Raw genomic sequence first — 24,012 nt, 5'->3', positions numbered from 1 at the left:
GTCACTCACTAACTGTACAGAGTCACTGTTTATTCAGGGTAAGGGTCACTCACTAACTGTACAGGGTCACTGTGCGATCAGCATTCTCAGGGGTTAATGAATTACCGAAGTCCCATTATTACTTGGCACAGCAGAATTTCAGGGTTGGTTTCTGCTTTGCCCTCAGTGGTGTTTCTGGTTGGTTTTACAGCTGTAATTCCAGCTGCCTGGAGGGATCTCACGGATTGAACTGTTCGACCTCCTGCCGCTGCCTCGGAGCTTCCTGTGATGCTGTGACCGGGGCCTGTCACTTCAGTGAGTAATCCCTCGCTCCCCTCTCTCCCCGCCACTCCCGACCTGCGATCGGGCTGCATCTCACTCCCACAGTCACTGGGTCTCAATGTTCCGGTTTGGTCATCATTAACCATTGTATTTGTGATCCTCCCGGAGCTCGGTGAATGAATAGGCCCCCGGGCATGGTACTGAGCCCCACTGACAGGCTCGGTGCTGAATCAGCACAGCTCAGCTCGGTGAGTGTGAGGGACTCTGCCCCTCATCTCAATCTCCCCGCCCCCCAACACCCAGGGGAGGAATCAGACCGAGATCCTGCTCATTGCCCAGTCTTCCAAGGGTCCGGGGAGTGAGGGGGAGAGTGGGATTAGACTGGGTGGGATATTAATGGGGAGTAAGGTTGCATTAGATTTCTCTGACCCCTTAACCTTTGACCTGTGCTCTTACCCAGTTTACTGTAGGGCGGGAAGGTTTAACACTGGTCCCCTTGTCAGAATAGGTAGCTGGAGGAAACGGGAACATTGAGATTGGGGAGCAGGGTTGGTCGGGGGGGGCCGGGGTCCGTGGGCTGGGGTCCACGGGTTGGGGCTTCGTGGGCTGGGGTCCGTGAGTTGGGGTCCAGGGGCTGGGGGGTCCGTGGGCTGGGGTACAGAGGCTGGGGGATCTGTAGGCTGGGGGTCTGTGGACTGGGGTCCAGGGGCTGAGGGTCCAGGGGCTTGGGGTCCAGGGGCTGGGTTTGTGAGATTGGGGGATCTGTAGGCTGGGGGTCTGTGTGCTGGGGGTAGGGGGATTGGGGTCCGTGGGCTGGGGGTCTGTGGGCTGGTGGTCCGTGGGCTGGGGGTCCATGGGCTGGGGGTGCAGGGGCTGGGGGTCCAGGGGCTGGGGGTCCGTGGGCTGGGGTGCAGGGGCTGGGGGTGCAGGGGCTGGGGTCCAGGGGCTGGGGGTCCAGGGGCTGGTGGTCTGTGGGCTGGGGTCCAGGGGCTGGTGGTCCAGGGGCTGGGGGTCCAGGGGCTGGGGATCCAGAGGCTGGGGGTCCAGGGGCTGGTGGTCCGTGGGCTGGGGGTCCAGGGGCTGGGGGTCCAGGGGCTGGGGGTCCAGAAGCTGGGGGTCCAGGGGCTGGTGGTCCGTGGGCTGGGGTCCAGGTGCTGGGGTCCCGCTGGTGGTCACGAATAATCCGACTGGGCGAGTGAACCTGTGCCACTCCAGAACCCGATGCCTCGGGAGCGTGTTGGGATCTTGCTTGGTATCCCGGTCAGAGTCGGCAGGTGACCGTGACTCTCTTTCTGTTTTCCCAGGTAAGGCCGGGGTTGTGATTGCTGCTGTCATGGTGTCTCTCCTCGTCCTGCTCTGTATTTTCTGCTGCTGTTGCTGTGGAAACGATAAGAATGATCCCAAGAACAGGTGGGAAATGAGCGAAGATGGCCGTACCGTGCCGTGGAGTGGGGGGGTCGGGGGGCCGGGGGGGGAAGGTGCACTGCCCTTCACCCAGGGGAAGGCGGGAAACGTTCCCAAGTCCCGTCTCACACGGGATTAAGAGCAGGGATTGCCGGCAACAGGTCAGGCGGAGACAAGGAAAGAACACAAGAAATAGGAACAGGAGGAGGCCATTGGGCCCATCGAGCCCGTGCTGTGCCGGCTCTGTGACAGAGCGATCCAATCAGTCCCACTCCCCTGCCTTTCCCCACAGCCCCGCACATTTCTCCGTTTCTAGTATTTAACCAATTCCTGGTTCGAAAGTTATTGTTGAATCTGCTCCCACCAGCCTTTCAGGCAGCGCGTTCCCGATCACAACTCGCTGCGTAAACACATTCTCCTCCCCTCCCCTCTGGTTCTTTTGCCGATTGCCTTCAATCTGTGTCCCTCTGGTTACTGACCCCGCTGCCCCAGGGAACAATCTCTCCTGATTTACTCGATCAAAACCCTTCCTGATTTTGAACACCTCGATCAAATCTTCCCTTAACCTTCTGCTCTAAGGAGAACAACCCCAGCTTCTCCAGTCTATCCACGTAACTGAAGTCCCTCATCCCTGGGACCGTTCTGGTCAATCTCCTCCGCGTTACTCCTGTGGGTGGTGTGTTAACCCTGTGGGTCGTGTAGTGACCCTGTGGGTCGTGTGTTGACCCTGTGGGTGCTGTGTTGACCCTGTGGGTCGTGTGCTGACCCTGTGGGTGCTGTGTTGACCCTGTGGGTCGTGTGCTGACCCTGTGGGTCGTGTGTTGACCCTGTGGGTCGTGTGTTGACCCTGTGGGTGCTGTGTTGACCCTGTGGGTCGTGTGTTGACCCTGTGGATCGTGTGTTGACCCTGTGGGTCATGTGTTGACCCTGTGGGTACTGTGTTGACCCTGTGGGTCGTGTGTTAACCCTGTGGGTCGTGTGTTGACCCTGTGGGTACTGTGTTGACCCTGTGGGTCGTGTAGTGACCCTGTGGGTCGTGTGCTGACCCTGTGGGTATTGTGTTGACCCTGTGGGTCGTGTGTTGACCCTGTGGGTGCTGTGTTGATCCTGTGGGTTGTGTGTTGATCCTGTGGGTCGTGTAGTGACCCTGTGGGTTGTGTGTTGACCCTGTGGGTACTGTGTTGACCCTGTGGGTCATGTGTTGACCATGTGGGTCGTGTAGTGACCCTGTGGGTCGTGTGCTGACCCTGTGGGTGCTGTGTTGACCCTGTGGGTCGTGTGTTGATCCTGTGGGTCGTGTAGTGACCCTGTGGGTCGTGTGTTAATCCTGTGGGTCGTGTAGTGACCCTGTGGGTCGTGTGCTGACCCTGTGGGTGCTGTGTTGACCCTGTGGGTCGTGTGTTGATCCTGTGGGTCGTGTCGTGACCCTGTGGGTCGTGTGTTGACCCTGTGGGTGCTGTGTTGACCCTGTGGGTCGTGTAGTGACCCTGTGGGTCGTGTGTTGACCCTGTGGGTCGTGTCGTGACCCTGTGGGTCGTGTGCTGACCCTGTGGGTCGTGTGTTGACCCTGTGGGTCGTGTGTTGACCCTGTGGGTCGTGTCGTGACCCTGTGGGTCGTGTGTTGACCCTGTGGGTGCTGTGTTGACCCTGTGGGTCGTGTAGTGACCCTGTGGGTCGTGTGTTGACCCTGTGGGTCGTGTAGTGACCCTGTGGGTCGTGTGTTGACCCTGTGGGTCGTGTATTGACCCTGTGGGTGCTGTGTTGCTGGTCCTGAGCCTGTGTTACTGACAGCACTGTCTTGTTCCTGTGTGTTGTGTGCAGGATGGTGGACGAAGACAGTGGTCCGATGGCGAGGATGAAACATCATGTGCATGGAGTTCTGGCCAATCTTGGCTCCGCCGTGCCCTGCTTCTCGTTTGGAAATCAAAAGCTCCCAAAAATCACAGGTAAGACCAAACCATTAGTTCTGGGTCTCGATCAAAATCCCAGATCGGAATTGTGCCAATAACTGGTGACCGGAGTGACGGGCACACACTGTCCCGGGTCACGACCCTGGGGAGGTCACAGACAGATACTGTCACAGGTCACGACCCTGGGGAGGTCATGGACAGATACTGTCCCGGGTCATGACCCTGGAGAGGTCACGGACAGATACTGTCCCGGGTCACACCCATGGAGAGGTCACGGACAGACACTGCCACGGGTCACGACCTTGGAGAGGTCATGGACAGATGCTACGCATTGGTTGTCCATCATGGCACTCCTGGCAGTGCTGTGTAACGGGATCGCAGTCCGTGCTGCTCCGTCGGTCCGGCTTGGTGGGTGCAGTGGGCCTTAGGCCTACTTTACCCTGGACACTCCCTTATCTCAGCCTGTCCTGCTCCTGACCGTCTCCAGCCCTGGGTCGGCCTGGCTCCCCCCGGTCAGGCTGGAGTTAAACTCAGAGTCAGGTCCCGATCAACCTTTGGGTGAGGGGCGGGGGGATTGGGGGAAAGACGGGGGGATTGGGGGAGGGGGCGGGGGATTGGGGGCTGGGTGGGGGGATTGGGGGAGGGGAGATTGGGGGAGGGGCGGGGGATTGGGGGCTGGGTGGGGGGATTGGGGGAGGGGAGATTGGGGGAGGGGCGAGGGATTGGGGGCTGGGTGGGGGGATTGGGGGAGGGGAGATTGGGGGAGGGGTGGGGGATTGGGGAGGGGAGATTGTGGGAGGGGGATTGGGGGCCAGGCAGGGGGATTGGGAGAGCGGGGGGGGAGGGGGATTGGGGGCAGGGTATTGGGGGAGGGGGGGTGATTGGGGGAGTGGGGGATTGGGGGAGGGGCATTGGGGCGGGGGGATTTTGCGGTTTCAGGCGGGTCAGGAACCGGGGAGATTGTAACCGCCCACCTGTTCGGTTCCCACTAGACTGGTTGCCAACACTCCAGGGTTGTCCTGGAGTCTCCAGGAATTGAAGCTTGAATCTCCAGGACACGGCCGGGCCAACACCCAGAGGAGAATTCCATTCCACAGAATGTCCGGCCCAGGAACAGGCCATTGGGCCCCCCCCCGCTCCGTGCCGAGTGTCCGGCCCCCCCCCCCGCTCCGTGCCGAGTGTCCGGCCCCCCCGCTCCGTGCCGAGTGTCCGGCCCCCCCGCTCCGTGCCGAGTGTCCGGCCCCCCCGCTCCGTGCCGAGTGTCCGGCCCCCCCGCTCCGTGCCGAGTGTCCCCCCCCCGCTCCGTGCCGGGGTTTATGCTCCACACCAGCCCCCTCCCACCCTCTCCATCTCCCCCCATCACCATATCCTTCTATTCCTTTCTCCCCCATGTGTTTATCCAGCCTCCCCTTAAATACATCGATACTATTCACCTCAACCCCTCCCTGTGGCAGCGAGTTCCACATTCTCACCTCTCTCTCTGAATTTCCCATTGGATTTATTAGTGACTGTCTGATATTGATGGCCCCGAGTTCTGGTCTCCCCACAAGTGGGAACATCGTCTCCATGTTTACCCGATCCAACCCCTTCATAATCTTAAAGCCCTCGATCAGCTCACCCTCAGCCTTCTCTTTACTACATATACAATCTTTCCTGATGGGTATAACCTCTCAGTTCTGGTATTCTCCGTGTAAATCTTCTCTGCACCCTCTCCTGTGCCTCGATATCCTTTTTATAATACGGAGACCGGAACAGTTCACAGTGCGCCGTGCGGTCTGACCGAGGGTCGATACAGGTTTAACATAACTTCTCTGCTTTCAAATTCAGTCCCTCTGGCAATGAACCCCAGTGCTGGGTTTGTTGTTTGTGGCCTTAGCGTCGCTACTTTTAGTGATGTATCTGTACCCCCAGACCCCCGGCTCTGTAACCACCCGGCTCTGTACCCCCAGAACCCCCGGCTCTGTACCCCCAGAACCCCCGGCTCTGTACCCCCAGAACCAACGGCTCTGTACCCCCCGGCCCTGTACACCTAGACCCTCCGGCTTGAAAACCCCCCGGCTCTGTAACACCAGACCCCCGGCTCTGTAACCCCAGACCCCCGGCTCTGTACCCCCAGACCACGGCTCTGTAACCCTCCCGGCTCTGTACCCCCAGACCCCTGGCTCTGTAACCCCCCAGGCTCTGTACCCCCAGATCCCCCGGCTCTGTACCCCCAGACCCCCGGCTCTGTAACCCCGGGCTCTGTACTCCCAGACCCCCAGCTCTGTACCCCCAGAACCCCCGGCTCTGTACCCCCGGCCCTGTACCCCTAGACCCTCCGGCTTTATAACCCCCCGGCTCTGTACCCCCAGACCCTCCGGCTCTGTAACCCCCCCGACTCTGTACCCCCAGACCCCCCCGCTCTGTACCCCCAGACCCCCGGCTCTGTAACCCCCCGGCTCTGTACCCCCAGACCCCCCCGGCTCTGTACCCCCAGACCCCCGGCTCTGTACCCCCAGATCCCCCCACTCTGTACCCCCAGACCCCCGGCTCTGTAACCCCCGGCTCTGTACCCCCAGACCCCCCGGCTCTGTACCCCCAGACCCCCGGCTCTGTAACCCCCTGGCTCTGTACCCCCGGACCCCCCGGCTCTGTACCCCCAGACCCCCGGCTCTGTAACCCCCCAGCTCTGTACCCCCAGACCCCCGGCTCTGTAACCCCGGCTCTGTACCCCCAGACCCCCGGCTCTGTAACCCCCAGCTCTGTACCCCCAGACCCCCGGCTCTGTACCCCCAGAACCCCTGGCTCTGTACCCCCCGGTCCTGTACCCCTAGACCCTCCGGCTTTATAACCCCCCTGGCCCTGTACCCCGAGACCCCCCGGCTCTGTAACCCCACCGGCTCTGTACCCCCAGACCCCCCGGCCCTGTCCCCCAGTGAGACTTTTATTTCTCAAGCAGTATGTGGCCTCCTTATTTCTCCCACCTAAATGCGCCACAGAACTTTTTTGAACACTTTTATAAAAATATTGGAGACGGCGAAAAGACAGTCACGAGTCATCCAATCAGGTGATCAAGAGTCTATTCATTGTCCAATGGCTGTGGGAAGGCGGGGCCCCACAAGGATGCATGTGTCAGGCGACCAATGGTGGGAGAGCGGGGACGGGGCTCTGTGAGGATTGGCGTGTCAGGCGACCAATGGTGAGAGAGCGGGGGGTGGGGCTCTGTGAGGATCGACGTGTCCGGCGACCAATGGTGGGAGAGCGGGGGCGGGGCTCTGAGAGGATTGGCCTGTCAGGCAACCAATAGTGGGAGAGCAGGGGCGGGACTCTGTGAGGATTGGCGTGTCGGGCGACCAATGGAGGGAGAGCAGGGGTGGGGCTCTGAGAGGATTGACGTGTCCGGCGACCAATAGTGGGAGAGCAGGGGCGGGGCTCTGAGAGGATTGGCGTGTCAGGCGACCAATGGTGAGAGAGCGGGGGATGGGGCTCTGTGAGGATCGACGTGTCAGGCGACCAATGGTGGGAGAGCGGGGGCGGAGCTCTGAGAGGATTGACGTGTCCCTGCTCTCTGCACTTTCCCCCAGACTCTCCAACGGCCAGCTAAAAGATCCCATGGCACTATTTCAAGGAACAGCAGGGAGTTCTCCCCGGTGTCCTGGGCCAATATTTATCCCTCAATCAACGTCACAAAACAGATTATCTGATCATTATCACATTGTTTTTGTGGGAGCTTGCTGTGCGCAAATTGGCTGCCGTGTTTCTCACATTACAACAGTGACTACACTTTCAATGTACTTCATGGGCTGTAAAGCATTTGGTAAAGTGCTGTCTAATGTCTTCCTTTGTCTGCACCTTCTGCCTGTCTGAGCTGCAACAAAGCCCCGGTGTGAAGCGGGATGGATTGTTTCACAGTGATCTGCTCTGGATCCGCTCACACACACAGGATCAAAACTTGAAACGGCTTTGTGTCTTTGTTTTTTTTTTATTCGTTGCCATTCTTTCCAATTCTTTGTCAAATCACAAACGCCAGAGGTCACCTTGCACACATCAAGGATCTCTCTGCGCCAATGCTCTTAGCCAAAAGGCCTAGAGCCACTGCACCGTCCCTGGAAGTACTGCAATACCAGGTTCGTGCCATGGAGGTGGATGGGTCAGGCCCCCCACACACCTCCTATGGCTTTGTGTCTTTGGTACAGCAGCGCATGAGGGAGTTGCTGGGGAAAGTGCGACCCATTCACTAAAAGCAGCGCGGGGGGGGTGTATAGGCACTGCTGCTGAGCGAGTGTTGTGGGCCAGCCCGAGTGAGGCGACGGTAACTCTGGCTCTCCTTCCCTTGCAGTTTCTCATCACGACGCCGATGTCAGTTTTAACTGCAGCTTCATCGACTCCCCCTCCGCAGGATGGGACTCCGTGTCCTTCTCCTCCTTCGAGACAGATGATGAGGAACCCGTGTACTGTGTACCCCCCCGGGAAGGTGAGGAGGGGGGTGGGTGGGGAGGTGGGGGCAGGCAGTTTAGGGGTGGGGGTGATGGTGGGCGGGGCCAGGAGGGGCGGGACGGGGTGTGGGCGGGGCCAGGAGGGGGGACGGGGGTGTGGGTGGGGCCTGGAGGGGGCGGGGACGGGGGTGTGGGTGGGGCGGTGAGGGCAGACAGGGCGGGGCCAGGAGGTGGGCGGGGACGGGGGTGTGGGGGGGGTGGGAGGGAGCGGGGACGGTGGTGGGCGGGGCCAGGAGGGTCGGGGACGGTGGTGGACAGGACCAGGAGGGGGCGGGGATCTGGGTGGGGCCAGGAGGGGGTGGGCGGGGCCAGGAGGGTCAGGGATGGTGGTGGGCGGGGCCAGGGATGTGGGTGGGCGGGGCCAGGGGGGGCGGGGGTGTGGGTGGGGCCTGGCGGGGACGGGGGTGTGGGAGGGGCGGTGGGGGCAGGCAGGGCGGGGCCAGGAGGTGGGCGGGGACGGGGGTGTGGGGGGGGTGGGAGGGACGGGGACGGGGGTGGGCGAGGCCAGGAGGGTCGGGGACGATGGTGGGCGGGGCCAGGAGGGTCAGGGACGGTGGTGGGCGGGACCAGGAGGGGGCAGGGGTCTGGGTGGGGCCAGGAGGGGGCGGGGCCGGGGATGTGGGTGGGCGGGGCCAGGAGGGGCGGGGGCGGGGGTGTGGGCGGGGCCAGGAGAGGGGGCGGAGACGGGGGTGTGGGCGTAGTGGCAGCAAACCCCGCAACACACAGCAAGAAATATAAAAACCGATTGTAAGAGCGTCTACAAGTATATAAAAAGGAAGAGAGTAACAAAAGTAAACGTTGGTCCCTTAGAGACTGAGACAGGAGAAATTATTATGGCGAATAAAGAAATGGCAGAAACGTTCAACAAATATTTTGTATCTGTCACAATGGAAGACGCAGAAAGCTTACCAAAAATGTTGGGGAACCAAGGGTCTAATGAGGGTGAGGAGCTTAATGTAATTAATACAAGTAGAGAAAAAGTACCAGAGTAACTAATGGGACCATAAGCCGACAAATCCCCTGGACCTGACGGCCTAGATCCTCGGGTTCTAAAAGAGATGGCGGCAGAAATAATGGATGCGTTGGTTTTGATCTTCCAAAATTCTCTAGATTCTGGAATGGTCCCAGCGGATTGGAAGGTAGCAAATGTAACCCCGCTATTCAAGAAAGGAGGGAGGGAGAAAACAGGGAACTGCAGGCTTGTTAGCCTGACATCAGTCGCCGGGAAATGCTGGAATCCATTGTTAAGGAAGTGGTATCAGGGCACTTAGATAATCATAACGTGATTAGACAGAGTCAACATGGTTTTATGAAAGGGGAAATCATGTTTGACAAATTAATTAGAGTTTTTTGAGGATGTAACTGGCAGGGTAGATAAAGGGGAACCAGTGGATGTAGTATATTTGGATTTCCAAAAGGTATTTGATAAAGTGCCGCATAAAAGATTATTACACAAGATAAAGGCTCATGGGATCGGAGGTAATGTATTAGCACGGATAGAGAATTGGTTAACAGACAGAAAATAGAGTGTAGGGATAAACAGGTCTTTTTCAGGTTGGCAGGCTGTAACTAGTAGGGTGCCACAGGGATCAGTGCTGGGGCCGCCGCTATTTACAATCTATATTAATGATCGAGATGAAGGGACCGAGTGTAATGTAAGTTTGCTGACAATACAAAGCTAGGTGGGATAGTAAGCTGTGAGGAGAACACAAAGCATCAGCAAGGGGATATAGAGAGACTGAGTGAGTGGGCAGTGAGGTGGCAGATGGAGTATAATGTGGGGAAATGTGAGGTTAGTCACTTTGGTAGGAAGAATAGAAAAACAATATTTTTTAAATGTTGAGAAACTTAAATGTTGGTGTTCAGAGAGATCTGGGTGTCCCTTGTGTAAAAAACACAGAAAGTTAGCATGCAGGTACAGCAAGCAATAAGGGAGGCAAATGGCATGTTGGCCTTTATTGCAAGGGGGTTGGAGTATAAGAGCAAGGAAGTCTTGCTACAGCTGTACAGGGCCCTGGTGAGACCACACCTGGAGTACTGTGCACAGTCTCGGTCTCCGTATCTAAGGAAGGATATACTTGCCTTGGAGGCGTACAACGAAGGTTCACTAGATTGATTCCTGGGATAGGGCTGTCTTATGATGAGAGATTGAGTAGAATGGGCCGATACTCTCTGGAGTTTAGAAGAATGAGAGGTGACCTCATTGAAAAATACAAGATTCTGAGGGGGATTGACAGGGTAGATGCTGAGAGGTTGTTTCCCCCGGGCTGGAGAGTCTAGAACCAGGGGGCACAGTCTCAGGATAAGGGGTCGGCCCAGAGAGCTGTGGAGGCTCAGTCTCTGAATATATTCAAGGCTTTCTGCCCCGCGAGGGACGTTGCCCCGTGGGAGCGGAGCGTCCGCTCAGTGCCCCCGACAGCCTTTCACGGCGGGAAGCGGTGTGTGATTGGGCGGTGTATCCGCCCTTAAAGGGGAGGTCGCTCCGCCGTGGCCGCCATTTTATTTTAATTGTGGGACGATTCTGAAGTTGGCCCGACAATGGGGGCCACGGTTTCGGCCGGACCACCCAACAGGCAGCTCGACTCCCCCTCTTGGGTACCGGCCCACTGCTGGGTCAGTGGGGTGCCATTAAACTGGCTGCAGAGTTCACAGCGGCCCTCCCCTTTAATTGAAGGGGAGGGACATTGCTACATGTCAGCGCGGCACGACACGTCCACATCACGCTGACATCAGCGTGGCGCTGACGACACTGCCCGCCTCCCGCCCCGCAGCCGCCCGACGCACCGGTCCGAATAATTCAGAGTCAAAGAGGGCGACCCCTCCTCAGTGCTGCACCCCACGGACTGGGGGGAGAATAGTAACTAAATTCAAGTTGTGCGCCCATTTGGGGCGGAGGGTCATTTCGGCCCCTTGGAGTCTCGGTGGATTGAGGGATATGGGGATCGGGCGGGAAAGTGGAGTTCCAGGTCGATGACCAGCCATGATTGTATTGAATGGTGGAGCAGGCTCGAGGGGCCGAATGGCCGGCTCCTGATCCTAACTCTAATGTTGTTATGAAGTCAAACCCTGCATTGTAATGGTAGCACTGGGCGGCCCTCCCAGACAGCTCGAGACCCCAATCACGGGGACCCCCTCGACAGGGTCCGCGGGCAGTGAAAAGAATCCCGGGAATTAAGCATTACAATTATGAAGCATGAGTAAGGAAATTGTATTTGTTTCCTGTGAAAAGGAGATTGCAAGTTGAAGGTTGAGATTTTACAAGGGTTTGTGAAAGATAATTGAGGCAAGTTGTTCCCTGTGCTGAAGGATTGAAATCCCAGTGGCACAAATTAAACATCGAGGGGAACTGTACCCCAGGGAGAGTCAGCACCTTCAGGGACTGTACCCCAGGGAGAGTCAGCACCTTCAGGGACTGTACCCCAGGGAGAGTCAGCACCTTCAGGGACTGTACCCCAGGGAGAGTCAGCACCTTCAGGGACTGTACCCCGGGGAGAGTCAGCACCTTCAGGGACTGTACCCCGGGGAGAGTCAGCACCTTCAGGGACTGTACCCCAGGGAGAGTTAGCACCTTCAGGAACTGTACCCCAGGGAGAGTCAGCACCTTCAGGGACTGTACCCCGGGGAGAGTCAGCACCTTCAGGGACTGTACCCCAGGGAGAGTCAGCACCTTCAGGGACTGTACCCCGGGGAGAGTCAGCACCTTCAGGGACTGTACCCCGGGGAGAGTCAGCACCTTCAGGGACTGTACCCCAGGGAGAGTCAGCACCTTCAGGGACTGTACCCCAGGGAGAGTCAGCACCTTCAGGGACTGTACCCCGGGGAGAGTCAGCACCTTCAGGGACTGTACCCCGGGGAGAGTCAGCACCTTCAGGGACTGTACCTCAGGGAGAGTCAGCACCTTCAGGGACTGTACCCCACGGAGAGTCAGCACCTTCAGGGACTGAACCCCGGGGAGAGTCAGCACCTTCAGGGACTGTACCCCAGGGAGAGTCAGCACCTTCAGGGACTGTACCCCGGGGAGAGTCAGCACCTTCAGGGACTGTACCCCAGGGAGAGTCAGCACCTTCATGGTTGGGGGAATAAACTAGCAAAGAATTAAGAACCTAAGCTGTTTATTTGAATATGTTTTCCTCCCTTTGTGTCAGGAAACGGTGTCGTGGTTGTGGCGGGTGGATTTGAGGAGCTGAGCTCCAGGTGCAACTACTTCCCAGCGGAGCCCTCGGAGTTGAGCAGTGAGGACGGCCTCCAGCCCTTGTCCATCCCCAGGACCTCCAGCATCGCCAAGGCCAAGCGGCCCTCCGTCTCGTTTGCCGAAGGGACCAAGTTTGGGCCGGAGGCTCGGCGGGGCTCGGTGCCAGAGTGTCGGGCCGAGCCGGCCACCAACCCCCAGAGGAAGAGGAAGCTGTCGTGGACTCTGAGCAAACTGTCGCCCATCCAGTCGGACCCCGGGCCCCGGGACCTCCTCCCCGTCGCCCCCCAGCCCTACGGGTGCACTGACTCGCCTGGCATTGGCCTGGAGCCCGAGGTCTCCCCTCGCCTCGGCAAACCCTCGGCCAGGCCCCGAGCCGCAGACCGCCGGCGGACCTTGTCCAGCGCCAAGCGCGCCCCCACAACGGCCCCGGAGGACGGGGCTGTGGCGGCGACCTTTGCTGACCCCGAAGCCGCCACCGGCGATCAGACGATGACAACGCTCTACGTAATGGCGGGCGAGGCGAAGCGGACCTCCAGGATCTGGGGCAGCTCGGCGGAAGGAATTGGAGCCGGCACCGTCCAGGCAATGCTAAAAAGATTCACTGGTTTCCAGAAGCAGCGGGCAAGTCCCAGGGAGGAGCTGAGACCCAGGTCCAGGGGAGAGAATGTCTCCAAAGCTCATCGCAAGCTCGCCGCGCTGGACCGGAACTTCAAGCGCCGGTCACTGGAGGTAGCGGCAGCCTCCCCGGGTGGGCTGCAGAGACCCAAGGAGACCTCCCTCCCCAGATCCCCCGCCACACCAGCCCAGGCCACCCAACAGGGTCAAGCAGCAGGCAATGTCACCCTGACCAAGAAACCCCTGATCCCGACCACACCTGTCCTTCGCAAGCTGGTGGCCAACGTGGCCGAGGACACAGAGAACAGGCTGGATATGGTGCCCGGTCCCAGCCCACGGGACACCCCCCCGGAACGGGACCGGGGAGACCCTGGGGACGGACACCTGCACCGCGAGGAGATCCCTGCCGAGGCACCGAGCCATGGCAACTAGCGAGAAACTGGCCGTGAGCTGTGAGAGGCGACACACACACAGAGGGAGCTCAGGGGATCCGACACGGCAATGAAATGGACTCAGCCCTGAACCTGACATGGTCATCACAATCCCTTGGCAGTGGGATTGTTGGGAGTTCTTCAGGATAAGAATCTTCAAACATGGGGCAGATTGGAGGGATTGGGAGGGTGGAGGGACTTGGATTGGGAGGGTGGAGGGACTGGGATTGGGAGGGTGGAGGGACTGGGAGGGTGGAGGGACTGGGAGAGTGGAGGGACTGGGAGATTGGAGGGACTGGGATTGGGAGGGTGGAGGGACTGGGAGGGTGGAGGGACGGAGATTGGAGGGACTGGGATTGGGAGGGTGGAGGGAGGGTGGAGGGAGGGTGGAGGGACTGGGAGGGTGGAGGGACTGGGAGATTGGAGGGACTGGGATTGGGAGGGTGGAGGGACTGGGAGGGTGGAGGGACGGAGATTGGAGGGACTGGGATTGGGAGGGTGGAGGGAGGGTGGAGGGACTGGGAGGGTGGAGGGACTGGGAGATTGGAGGGACTGGGATTGGGAGGGTGGAGGGAGGGTGGAGGGGCTGGGAGGGTGGAGGGACTGGGAGATTGGAGGGACTGGGATTGGGAGGGTGGAGGGACTGGGAGGGACTGGGATTGGGAGGGTGGAGGGACTGGGAGGGTGGAGGGACTGGAAATAAAAATGTGGAGAGATGTATGCAAACCGGGCTCTGATTCGCTATCCCCCATTATTGCACACACTCTGAATCTAGCCGATTGGCTGTGCTGGCGAGAGTAGCGCCCAATGGCAGTGTTTGAGAATGACTCATTGAGCCAGTGCTGTATGTCGTCGTTAATTAACTTTCCATTCCTCGGCTGGCAGCTCTCTGCGGCCTTGTTGAGGAGGGGAGCGGGTCCGAGGCAGTCTGCCCCTGATCGGTTAAACCTGGGTCGTTCCATCAGTGGGACAGTGACCCTGACACTTGGCACTGGGAGCCCAGCCTTTGGGGGTCTATGACTTGCCTGAGAGTCCGCTCTGTGTCTGAGGGGAGGGGCCGAATTCAAGCCCGTGTTAAACAGTGAGGGGAGGAATTTCAGACATGGTGTTAAATACTCGCCCATTTACATTGAGGACCCCTTCCATCCCTTTTAGTCGTATTGTCACGTTAAGGCAGCACTATGAGAGGGGGCGGGGTCTCGGTGTGAGAGGGGGCGGGGTCTCGGTGCGAGGGGGCGGGGTTTTGGTGCGAGAGGGGGCGGGGTCTCAGTGCGAGGGGGGGCGGGGTGGGAATGGGCAGTTCACCGGGGCTCGTTACAGCACCAGTTGCTGAATGAATGGGGTCCCAACTCCCCACCCCCCCCATCCCGCCCCTCTCCGCGCCCCCCTACCCCTCTCCGCGCCCCCCGACCCCTCTCCTCCCCGACCCCTCTCCTCGCCCCCCCGACCCCTCTCCGCGCCCCCCCCGGCCCCTCTCTGCGCCCCCCGACCCCTCTCCTCGCCCCCCCGACCCCTCTCCTCGTCCCCCCGACCCCTCTCCGCGCCCCCCCGACGCCTCTTCGCGCCCCCTGACCCCTCTCCTCGCCCCCCGAGCCCTCTCCTCGCCCCCTCCGACCCCTCTCCTCGCCCCCCCGACCCCTCTCCGCGCCCCCCCGACCCCTCTCCGCGCCCCCCGACCCCTCTCCTCGCACCCCCGACCCCTCTCCTCGCTCCCCCGACCCCACCCACCCACCATCACCCCATAGCCCTCAGTTCTTTATCTTGGCAGAAACACATCCAATTGACCCTTGACCCTGATGACTGATTCCACAAGTCAACAACAACAACTTGTATTTATATAGCACCTTTAACGTAGTGAAACGCTCCAAGGCGCTTCACAGCAGTGTTATGAGACAAAAACTTTGACACCGAGCTGCATATGTAGAAATTACGGCAGGTGACCAAAAGCTTGGTCAAAGAAGTAGGTTTTAAAGGGCGTCTTAAAGGAGGAAAGAGAGGTTTAGGGAGGGAGTTCATGCCTAGGCTATGACAAAGGTAACCTATCCCTCCTCGTCCTTCTCGACCTGTCTGCAGCCTTTGACACAGTTGACCATTCCATCCTCCTCCAACGCCTCTCCACCATGGGCCAGCTGGGTGGGACTGCACTCGCCTGGTTCCATTCTTATCCATCTCATCGTAGCCAGAACATCACCTGCATCGGCTTCCCTTCCCACCCCCACATCGTTACCTCTGGTGTCCCCCAAGGATCTATCCTTGGCCCCTCCTATTTCTCATCTACATGTTGCCCCTTGGTGACATCATTCGAAAACATCAGTTTCCACATGTACGCTGACGACACCCAGCTCTACCTCACCCCCACTTCTCTCGACCCCTCCTCGGTCTCTAAATTGTCAGACTGCTTGTCCCACATCCTGTACTGGAAGCAGAAATTTTCTCCAATTAAATATTGGGAAGACCGAAACCATTGTTTTCGGTCCCCACCCTAAACTCCGTTCCCCAGACACTGACTCCATCCCTCTCCCCAACTCCTGTCTGAGGCTGAACCAGACTGTTCGCAACCCTGGTGTCATCTTTGACCCTGAAATGAACTTTCGATCACATATCCGCAGCATGACTAAGACCACCTATTTCCCCCTCCGTAACATCGCCCGTCTCCGCCCCTGCCTCAGCTCATCCGCTGCTGAAACCCTCGTCCATGCCTTTGTTACCTCTAGACTTGACCATTTCAACGCACTCCAGGCTGCTCCCACATTCTACCTTACGTAAATTAGAGGTGATCCAAAACTCAGCTGCCCGTGTCCTAACTCGCACCAAGTCCCGCTCACCCATCACCCCCTGTGCTCGCTGACCTACATTGGCTCCCGCTTAAGCTGCGCCACGATTTCAAAATACTCGAGCCTTGATTTGAAATCCCTCCATGGCCCTCGCCCCTCCCTATCTCTGTAATCTCCTCCAGCCCCACAACGCCCCCCCCCACCTCCCCCCACCCGAGATGTCAGTGTTCCTCTAATTCTGTTCTCTTGAGCATCCCTGATTATAATCACTCAACCATTGGTGGCCGTGCCTTCAGCTGCCTGGGCCCCAAGGATGTCATTTGTGACTCTGGTGAGAGCCGTTTCGGTCCTGTGGCAGGGGCGGAAACCGGATTGAAGGGATTCAAAGATGGAGTTTGGGGAAAGATGGGCACGGATTTGAGAGGTGACAACACGTTCAAGGACTTTGGAGAAGAAAGGGAGGTGGGAGATGGGGCGGTGGTTTGCAAGCACAGTGGGGTCTAGGGTTGTTTTTTTGAGAGGGGTGGTGACGGCAGATTTGAGGGAGAGGGGGGCAGTACCCGAGGAGAGAGAACCGTTAACAATGTCGGCTAACATGGGAGCCAGAAAAGGAAGTTGGGTGGTCATCAGTTTGGTGGGAATAGGGTCAAGGGAGCGATTCCTCATTGGGTGACAAACCTTTCCCCGACTTTCTGTGTCCCGTGGGTTTGAACCTTTGCCGCAGGACCAGTTTTCCTGGCTGGGTGCGCCTGCAATACTGACCATTGGAAAACAATGCTTGGCAATCTCCCAGCTGCCCACAGGAGGCGCTGCTTCACATTGCAATCCCTCCAACCAGCAGCACCCCGAGTGTTTGTGCTGAGGTTCAAAGCATTCCACTGTGTTGTCATAATTTAATAAAACTGCGTTATATCTGCTGGCAAACACGGCCAAATATTAACAAAGGTACTGAGGGCCATACTGAAAACAGAAAGCCTTACCGTTTACCACCTCAGGTCGTCCCAAAGCGCTTTATAGCCAATGAAGTACTTTTGGGAGTGTAGTCACTGTTGTAATGTGGGAAACGTGACAGCCAATTTGTGCACAGCAAGCTCCCACACACAGCACTGTGATAATGACCAGATAATCTGTTTTTTGGTGATGTCGGTCGAGGGATAAATATTGGCCCCAGGATACCGGGGAGAACTCCCCTGCTCTTCTTCGAAATAGTGCCACGGGATCTTTTACATCCACCTGAGAGGGCAGACAGGGCCTCGGTTTAACGTCTCATCCGAAAGATGGCACCTCCGACAGTGCAGCGTTCCCTCAGTACTGCCCCCCCGACAGTGCGGCGTTCCCTCAGTACTGCCCCTCCGACAGTGCGGCGTTCCCTCAGTACTGCCCCCCCGACAGTGCGGCGCTCCCTCAGTACTGCCCCCCCGACAGTGCGGTGCTCCCTCAGTACTGCCCCTCCGACAGTGCGGTGCTCCCTCAGTACTGCCCCTCCGACAGTGCGGTGCTCCCTCAGTGCTGCCCCTCCTACAGTGCGGCACTCCCTCAGTACTGCCCCTCCGACAGTGTGGTGCTCCCTCAGCACTGCCCCTCCGACAGTGCGGCGCTCCCTCAGCACTGCCCCTCCGACAGTGCGGCGCTCCCTCAGCACTGCCCCTCCGACAGTGCGGCGCTCCCTCAGTACTGCCCCTCCGACAGTGTGGTGCTCCCTCAGCACTGCCCCTCCGACAGTGCGGCGCTCCCTCAGTACTGCCCCTCCGACAGTGCGGCACTCCCTCAGTACTGCCCCTCCGACACTGCGGTGCTCCCTCAGTACTGCCCCTCCGACAGTGCGGCGCTCCCTCAGTACTGCCCCTCCGACAGTGCGGCGCTCCCTCAGCACTGCCCCTCCGACAGTGCGGCACTCCCTCAGTACTGCCCCTCCGACAGTGCGGCGCTCCCTTTTAACCAATAAGGGAATTAAGGGTTATGGGGAGCGGGCGGGTAAGTGGAGCTGAGTCCACGGCCAGATCAGCCATGATCTTGTTGAATGGCGGAGCAGGCTCGAGGGGCTCGATGGCCTACTCCTGTTCCTAATTCTTATGTTCTTATGTTCCCTTAGTACTGCCCCTCCGACAGTGCAGCGCTCCCTCAGTACTGCACTGGGAGTGTCAGCCTGGATTTTTGTGCTCAAGTTCCTGGGGTGGGACTTGAACCCACGACCTTGTGATTCAGAAGCGAGGATGGTGCCCTGAGCCACAGCTGACAGTGTCTCTCAGGCTCTCCGCGGTCTGGGATCCTGGGCTGGATATAAATGTTTCTGTCCGAGCTTTTCCCAAGACCACTGAGAGAGGAAGCAGTAACTTTTCTTGGTGCTAGATGTAGCGAGGCTCCCCCCCGGCCCCTCCGTCTCCCCCCCGGCCACTCGAGGCCACCAAACAACCTCCTGTTCCTGGAGGACAGTGAGCGGGACTCCCTGCAGCACAGGGACCACAGGCAGCTGACAACATCCGTTGTCCCATTGTCACAAGCGAGCTTGCTGTCCGAGGCTCCGGATTATCTCTTCCTCTGTGTCACAGGTGTGGCAATCCGACATTTCGGGTTTTGTAATCCTGCCGGTTTAGAGGAAATGATTTTCATTAAAATTGCTGCCGTGTTTTAAGTGGTCTATTGTTGCAATCACAATATATCACACAACAACCTATATTTATATAGCGCCTTTAATGTAGTATCCGCCACGGTAACATCGTGGGCCAGTAATCCCGAGCCCCAGATTAATGATCTGGAGACACAAGTCTTTTGGAGTAAAACATAAATAAACATTAAATCAAGTGCCTCCCGATCTGGGGGACACTCCAGATACTTTTCAACTGCCCTTTTTTTTGTATGTTTTTTTTTTCTGGAGACACAAGTTCGAATCCCACCACGGCAGCTGGGGAATTTAAATTCAGTTAATGAACCTGGAATAAAAAGCCAGTGTTCAGTAATGGTGACCATGGAACTACTGGATTGTAAAACCCCATCTGGTTCACTGACGGCCTTTGCGGAAGGCAATCTGCCGCCCTTACCCAGTCTGGGCTATAGGTGACTCCAGATATTGTGGCTGAAATGCCCCCCTGCCCCCAAGGGGCACATACCAATGTTTAATGTGTTTCTCCTCTCCATCGCACGGAGACCCGACCGATTTTGAGCACTTTAATATATTTTTGCAGGGGGCTGGTGTTGTGTGCGGCTGTGGGGTGGAAATGCCGTTCTGTCGGGTCAGCCGCCACTTCCAGTCACCAGCGCGTACTGAAGCGTCACAGCGTTAAAGGGGAGGGCCCCTGCGCACTCTGCAGGTATTGTAGTTCGGTCCGCTGGGCCACCAGGGAGGGTTTCGGCCAGCGGCCTGGCACCCGAGGGTTGCCTGTTGGGCGGCCTGGCCGAATCCGTGGCCACCATTGTCGGGCCGACCTCGGAGTCGGCCGACGATTAAAATAAAATGGAGGCGCCGGCAGTGCGCCCTCCCCTTTAAGGGCGGGCGCCAGGTCAGGCACACACGGCTTCCTGCCGGGGAAAGCTGTCGGGGGCATCGACTGCCGGCCGGTCAGTGAGGGGTCACCGCCAGTCAGTGTGGGTCGGTGCCGGTCGGTGTGGGTCGGTGCCGGTCAGTGAGGGGTCACGGCCGGTCGGTGAGGGGTCACCGCCAGTCAGTGAGGGGTCACGGCCGGTCGGTGTGGGGTCGGTGCCGGTTGGCGCCGGTCGGTGTGGGGTCACCGCCGGTCAGTGAGGGGTCACCGCCGGTCGGTGTGGGGTCACCGCCAGTCAGTGAGGGGTCACCGCCGGTCGGTGAGGGGTCACCGCCGGTCGGTGTGGGGTCACCGCCAGTCAGTGAGGGGTCGGTGCCGATCGGTATGGGGTCACCGCCGGTTGGTGCCGGTCGGTGTGGGGTCACCGCCAGTCAGTGAGGGGTCGGTGCCGATCGGTATGGGGTCACCGCCGGTTGGTGCCGGTCGGTGTGGGGTCACCGCCAGTCAGTGAGGGGTCGGTGCCGGTCGGTGCCGATCGGTATGGGGTCACCGCCGGTCGGTGTGGGGTCACCGCCGGTTGGTGCTGGTCGGTGTGGGGTCACCGCCGGTCGGTGTGGGGTCACCGCCGGTCGGTGTGGGGTCACCGCCGGTTGGTGCCGGTCGGTGTGGGGTCACCGCCGGTCGGTGTGGGGTCACCGCCAGTCAGTGAGGGGTCACGGCCGGTCGGTGCCGGTTGGTGCCGGTCGGTGCCGATCGGTATGGGGTCACCGCCGGTCGGTGTGGGGTCACCGCCGGTCGGTGTGGGGTCACCGCCGGTTGGTGCCGGTCGGTGTGGGGTCACCGCCGGTCGGTGTGGGGTCACCGCCAGTCAGTGAGGGGTCACGGCCGGTCGGTGCCGGTCGGTGTGGGGTCACGGCCGGTCGGTGCCGGTCGGTGCCGATCGGTATGGGGTCACCGCCGGTCGGTGAGGCCCCTCCGTTCCATTCCCGCCTCCCCGCGGTTATGGAGGGGGGCAATTTCGGCCCTGCGTAGCTGCCCTCTGAAATGGCCCAGTAAACCGCTCAGTTGGCTCACCATCTAAGGGGCAATTAGGGACAGCCAATAAATGCCAGCTTTGCCAGCAATGACGACAAAAACAAATCAAACGTCCCAGGGCGCGTCACAGGAAACAAAAGCTGACCGACCGAGCCACACAAGGAGATATTGCGACAGGTCACCAAAAGCTGGATCGAAGAGGGAGGTTTTAAGGAGCGTCTGAAAGGAGGAGAGAGAGGCGGGAGGGTTAGGGAGGGAGTTCCAGAGTCACAGTTGAAGTTTCCTGTTGTTATCTCAGTCCTCCCTCACTCCCAGCTGGTTCCCGGCCGCTTTATGCAATCCCTCTCCCGCTCTGGTTTCTGACCATGTTTGCCACGCTCTCCTCAATAAACCGTGCACACGCTTTCAGAATCAATACGATGCTTTTCTGTAGAAATTAAAGCAGACTATTAAACTCCTGCTCTCAATTAATGGCCAGAAATATCTTCGCACAATATCCCCTGCTCCAGGTTATTTAACAGATGGCGGATAGTTCACATTCACCGTGAGTCCATCAGGGAGCTCCCCGAAACCCACCCACCCAACAATCACTCCTCACTGGGGCAGCATCCTGTAACAATCATTGACAGGAGAGGGTCCCAAAGCCCATCGGACCCCCACCCCATTCTCCCCCTCGCCCCCAAACCCACCACCCCATTTACCCCACTCACGCCCACCCCACATCGGTCCCCGCACTCTCCCCAGAACCCAATTTACCCCTCTCCCACTCCCTCCCCTCCCCCACATTCTCCCATCCATCCTCCCCTCCCCCTACCACAACTCCCCCTCCCCCATTTACCCCACTATCACCTCCCCATTTACCCCACTATCCCCTCCCCCCATTTACCCCACTATCCCTTCCCCCATTTACCCCACTATCCCCGCCCCCACCACTCCATTTACCCCACTATCCCCTCCCCCCATTTACCCCACTATCCCTCCCCCATTTACCCCACTAACCCCGCCCCCACCACCCCATTTACCCCACTATTCCCTCCCCTATTTACCCCACTATCCCCTTCCCCACCACTCCATTTACCCCACTATCCCCTCCCCCATTTACCCCACTATCCCCCACCACCCCATTTACCCCACTATCCCCTCCCCCACCACCCCATTTACCCCACTATCCCCTCCCCCCATTTACCCCACTCTCCCCACCTGTGGAAGGTGGGTAAGTGGAGTTGCGGTGCGGGTGAGCCAGGATCTGACGGGATGTTGGAGGGGCTGAATGGCCTCCCTCTGTACCCAGGCTCTCTCATTGTTGCACCAGGTGATTACCGGGATGGTAACAGGGGAATGCGAGGAATCCTGGTCCCAATCCCTGTGTCCCCGAAAGCAGGAAACTCGGCACGTTCCCAACACCGGCCCGATACACGTACCCGAGGGCGCTCGGGCCCAGTGGACCAATATAGCGCTGGGGACTCGGGCAAAGTGATCCCTTGGCGGAGAACGGACAGAAACAGCCTGAGCTTCCGGGCCGGAGTGATCCCCCCCGAGCCGCGCTAACGCATTCTGTGAGCAAACTCACACAACACACAACGCAAGGTTCGACTCATTCCAGAGATTTAATTCCCAGCGGGTGACAAACTGAACGTATTAAAGTGGAGTCAGTATCCCGCATGGCACAGTGTCCCCAACAGCAACGGGTCACTCACACACACACACTCACTCTCACTCTCACTCACTCACTCACACACACTCACTCTCTCTCACACACACACACACTCACTCTCACACACACTCTCTCACTCACTCTCACTCTCACTCACTCACACACACACACTCACTCTCACACACATTCACTCACTCTCTCACTCTCACACACACTCACTCACTCTCACACACTCTCTCTCACACTCTCTCACTCTCACACACTCACTCACACACTCACTCTCACTCACTCACACACACTCACTCTCACTCACTCACACACACTCACTCACTCTCACACACATTCACTCACTCTCACTCTCACACACACTCACTCACTCTCACACACTCTCTCTCACACTCTCTCACTCTCACACACTCTCACTCACTCACACACACACACTCACTCTCACACACATTCACTCACTCTCTCACTCTCACACACACACACTCACTCTCACACACTCACTCTCTCACACACACACACACACTCACTCTCACACACACACACACTCTCACTCTCACACACACTCACTCACGCACACTCACTCTCACACACACACACTCACACACACTCACTCTCTCACACACACACACACTCACTCTCACTCTCATTCACACACACTCACTCTCACTCTAATTCACACACACTCACTCTCACACATTCTCACTCTCTCACACACTCTCACACACACTCACTCTCTCACACACACTCACTCTCACACACTCTCACTCACACACACACTCACTCTCACACACACACTCTCTCACTCTCACACACTCACTCTCTCACTCACACACACACTCACTCTCACTCACTCTCACACACACACTCACTCTCTCACACACTCTCTCACTCACTCTCTCACTCTCACAGTCTCTCTCACTCTCACACACACTCTCTCTCACACACTCTCACTCTCACACACACATTCTCACACACACTCACTCTCATTCACACACACTCTCACACACTCTCTCACTCTCACACACTCTCTCACACACTCTCTCTCTCACAGTCTCTCTCACTCTCACACACACTCACTCTCTCACTCACTCACACACACTCACTCTCACACTCACTCTCTCTCACACACACACTCACTCTCACTCTCTCTCTCACACACTCTCTCTCACACTTTTACTCTCACTCCCACACACACACACGCACTCCCTCTCACACACCCTCTCTCTCACACTCACACTCTCTCTCTCACACTCACACTCTCTCTCTCACACGCACACTCTCACACTCACACTCACTCTCTCTCACACACTCTCTCACTCACTCTCTCTCACACACTCTCACACTCACACACACACTCTCACACACCCTCTGATTAGATGGGGAGTAAAGTTCCTTTCTCTGTGCCCAGGAGTGAGCCTGGATGTTGTGCAGCCTGAGTGTGCCAGCAGTTATCCCACTGACACTGCATTGGTGCAAAGCTCTGGGAACTTTGGCCCTGTGGGTCGACAGCCACTGGGAACTGGGCCGACAGAGAGAGAGGAGTTTCAGCGTATCGTCGGGGGCGAGACCATTGGGAGGGGGTTCGGGGCAATGGGCGAGGGAGGGAGTGGGGGGGGGGGGGCAGTCAGTTCTGCCCCCCCCAGCTCCCTGTTCAGGTCTGAACTTAAGTTCAAATCTCCCCCCGGACCTCGGTTTGAAAACAAATTTGGAAATAAAATTCTCCGATCAGTAAAGGTGATCATGAAGCTGTTGAATTATCATAAACCCAGCGGGTTC

General features: G+C 58.3%; 1 protein-coding gene across 2 annotated transcripts in view; it reads left to right on the top strand.

Annotated features, from left to right (window-relative positions):
* The window catches only part of scarf1 (scavenger receptor class F, member 1), a 31,242-nt gene extending 17,782 nt beyond the window's left edge, over positions 1-13,460 (top strand). The window contains exons 7-11 of one of the 2 annotated variants that reach the window (XM_070856906.1): positions 191-294; positions 1,566-1,671; positions 3,487-3,611; positions 7,894-8,028; positions 12,196-13,460. In XM_070856906.1, the coding sequence (XP_070713007.1) occupies positions 191-294; positions 1,566-1,671; positions 3,487-3,611; positions 7,894-8,028; positions 12,196-13,289 (1,564 nt within the window). In that variant the 3' untranslated portion in view covers positions 13,290-13,460. Of the gene's footprint in view, positions 1-166; positions 295-1,565; positions 1,672-3,486; positions 3,612-7,893; positions 8,029-12,195 lie in introns of both variants that reach the window. The other variant, XM_070856905.1, reaches the window with a different exon arrangement.
* The last annotated feature ends 10,552 nt before the right edge of the window (positions 13,461-24,012 follow it).

The sequence above is a fragment of the Pristiophorus japonicus genome, chromosome 16 (genome assembly GCF_044704955.1).
Source record: "Pristiophorus japonicus isolate sPriJap1 chromosome 16, sPriJap1.hap1, whole genome shotgun sequence".
Taxonomy (NCBI): domain Eukaryota; kingdom Metazoa; phylum Chordata; class Chondrichthyes; family Pristiophoridae; genus Pristiophorus; species Pristiophorus japonicus.
Note: the sequence above shows the minus strand (reverse complement) of the source record. Positions and strands in the feature narration are given on the sequence as shown.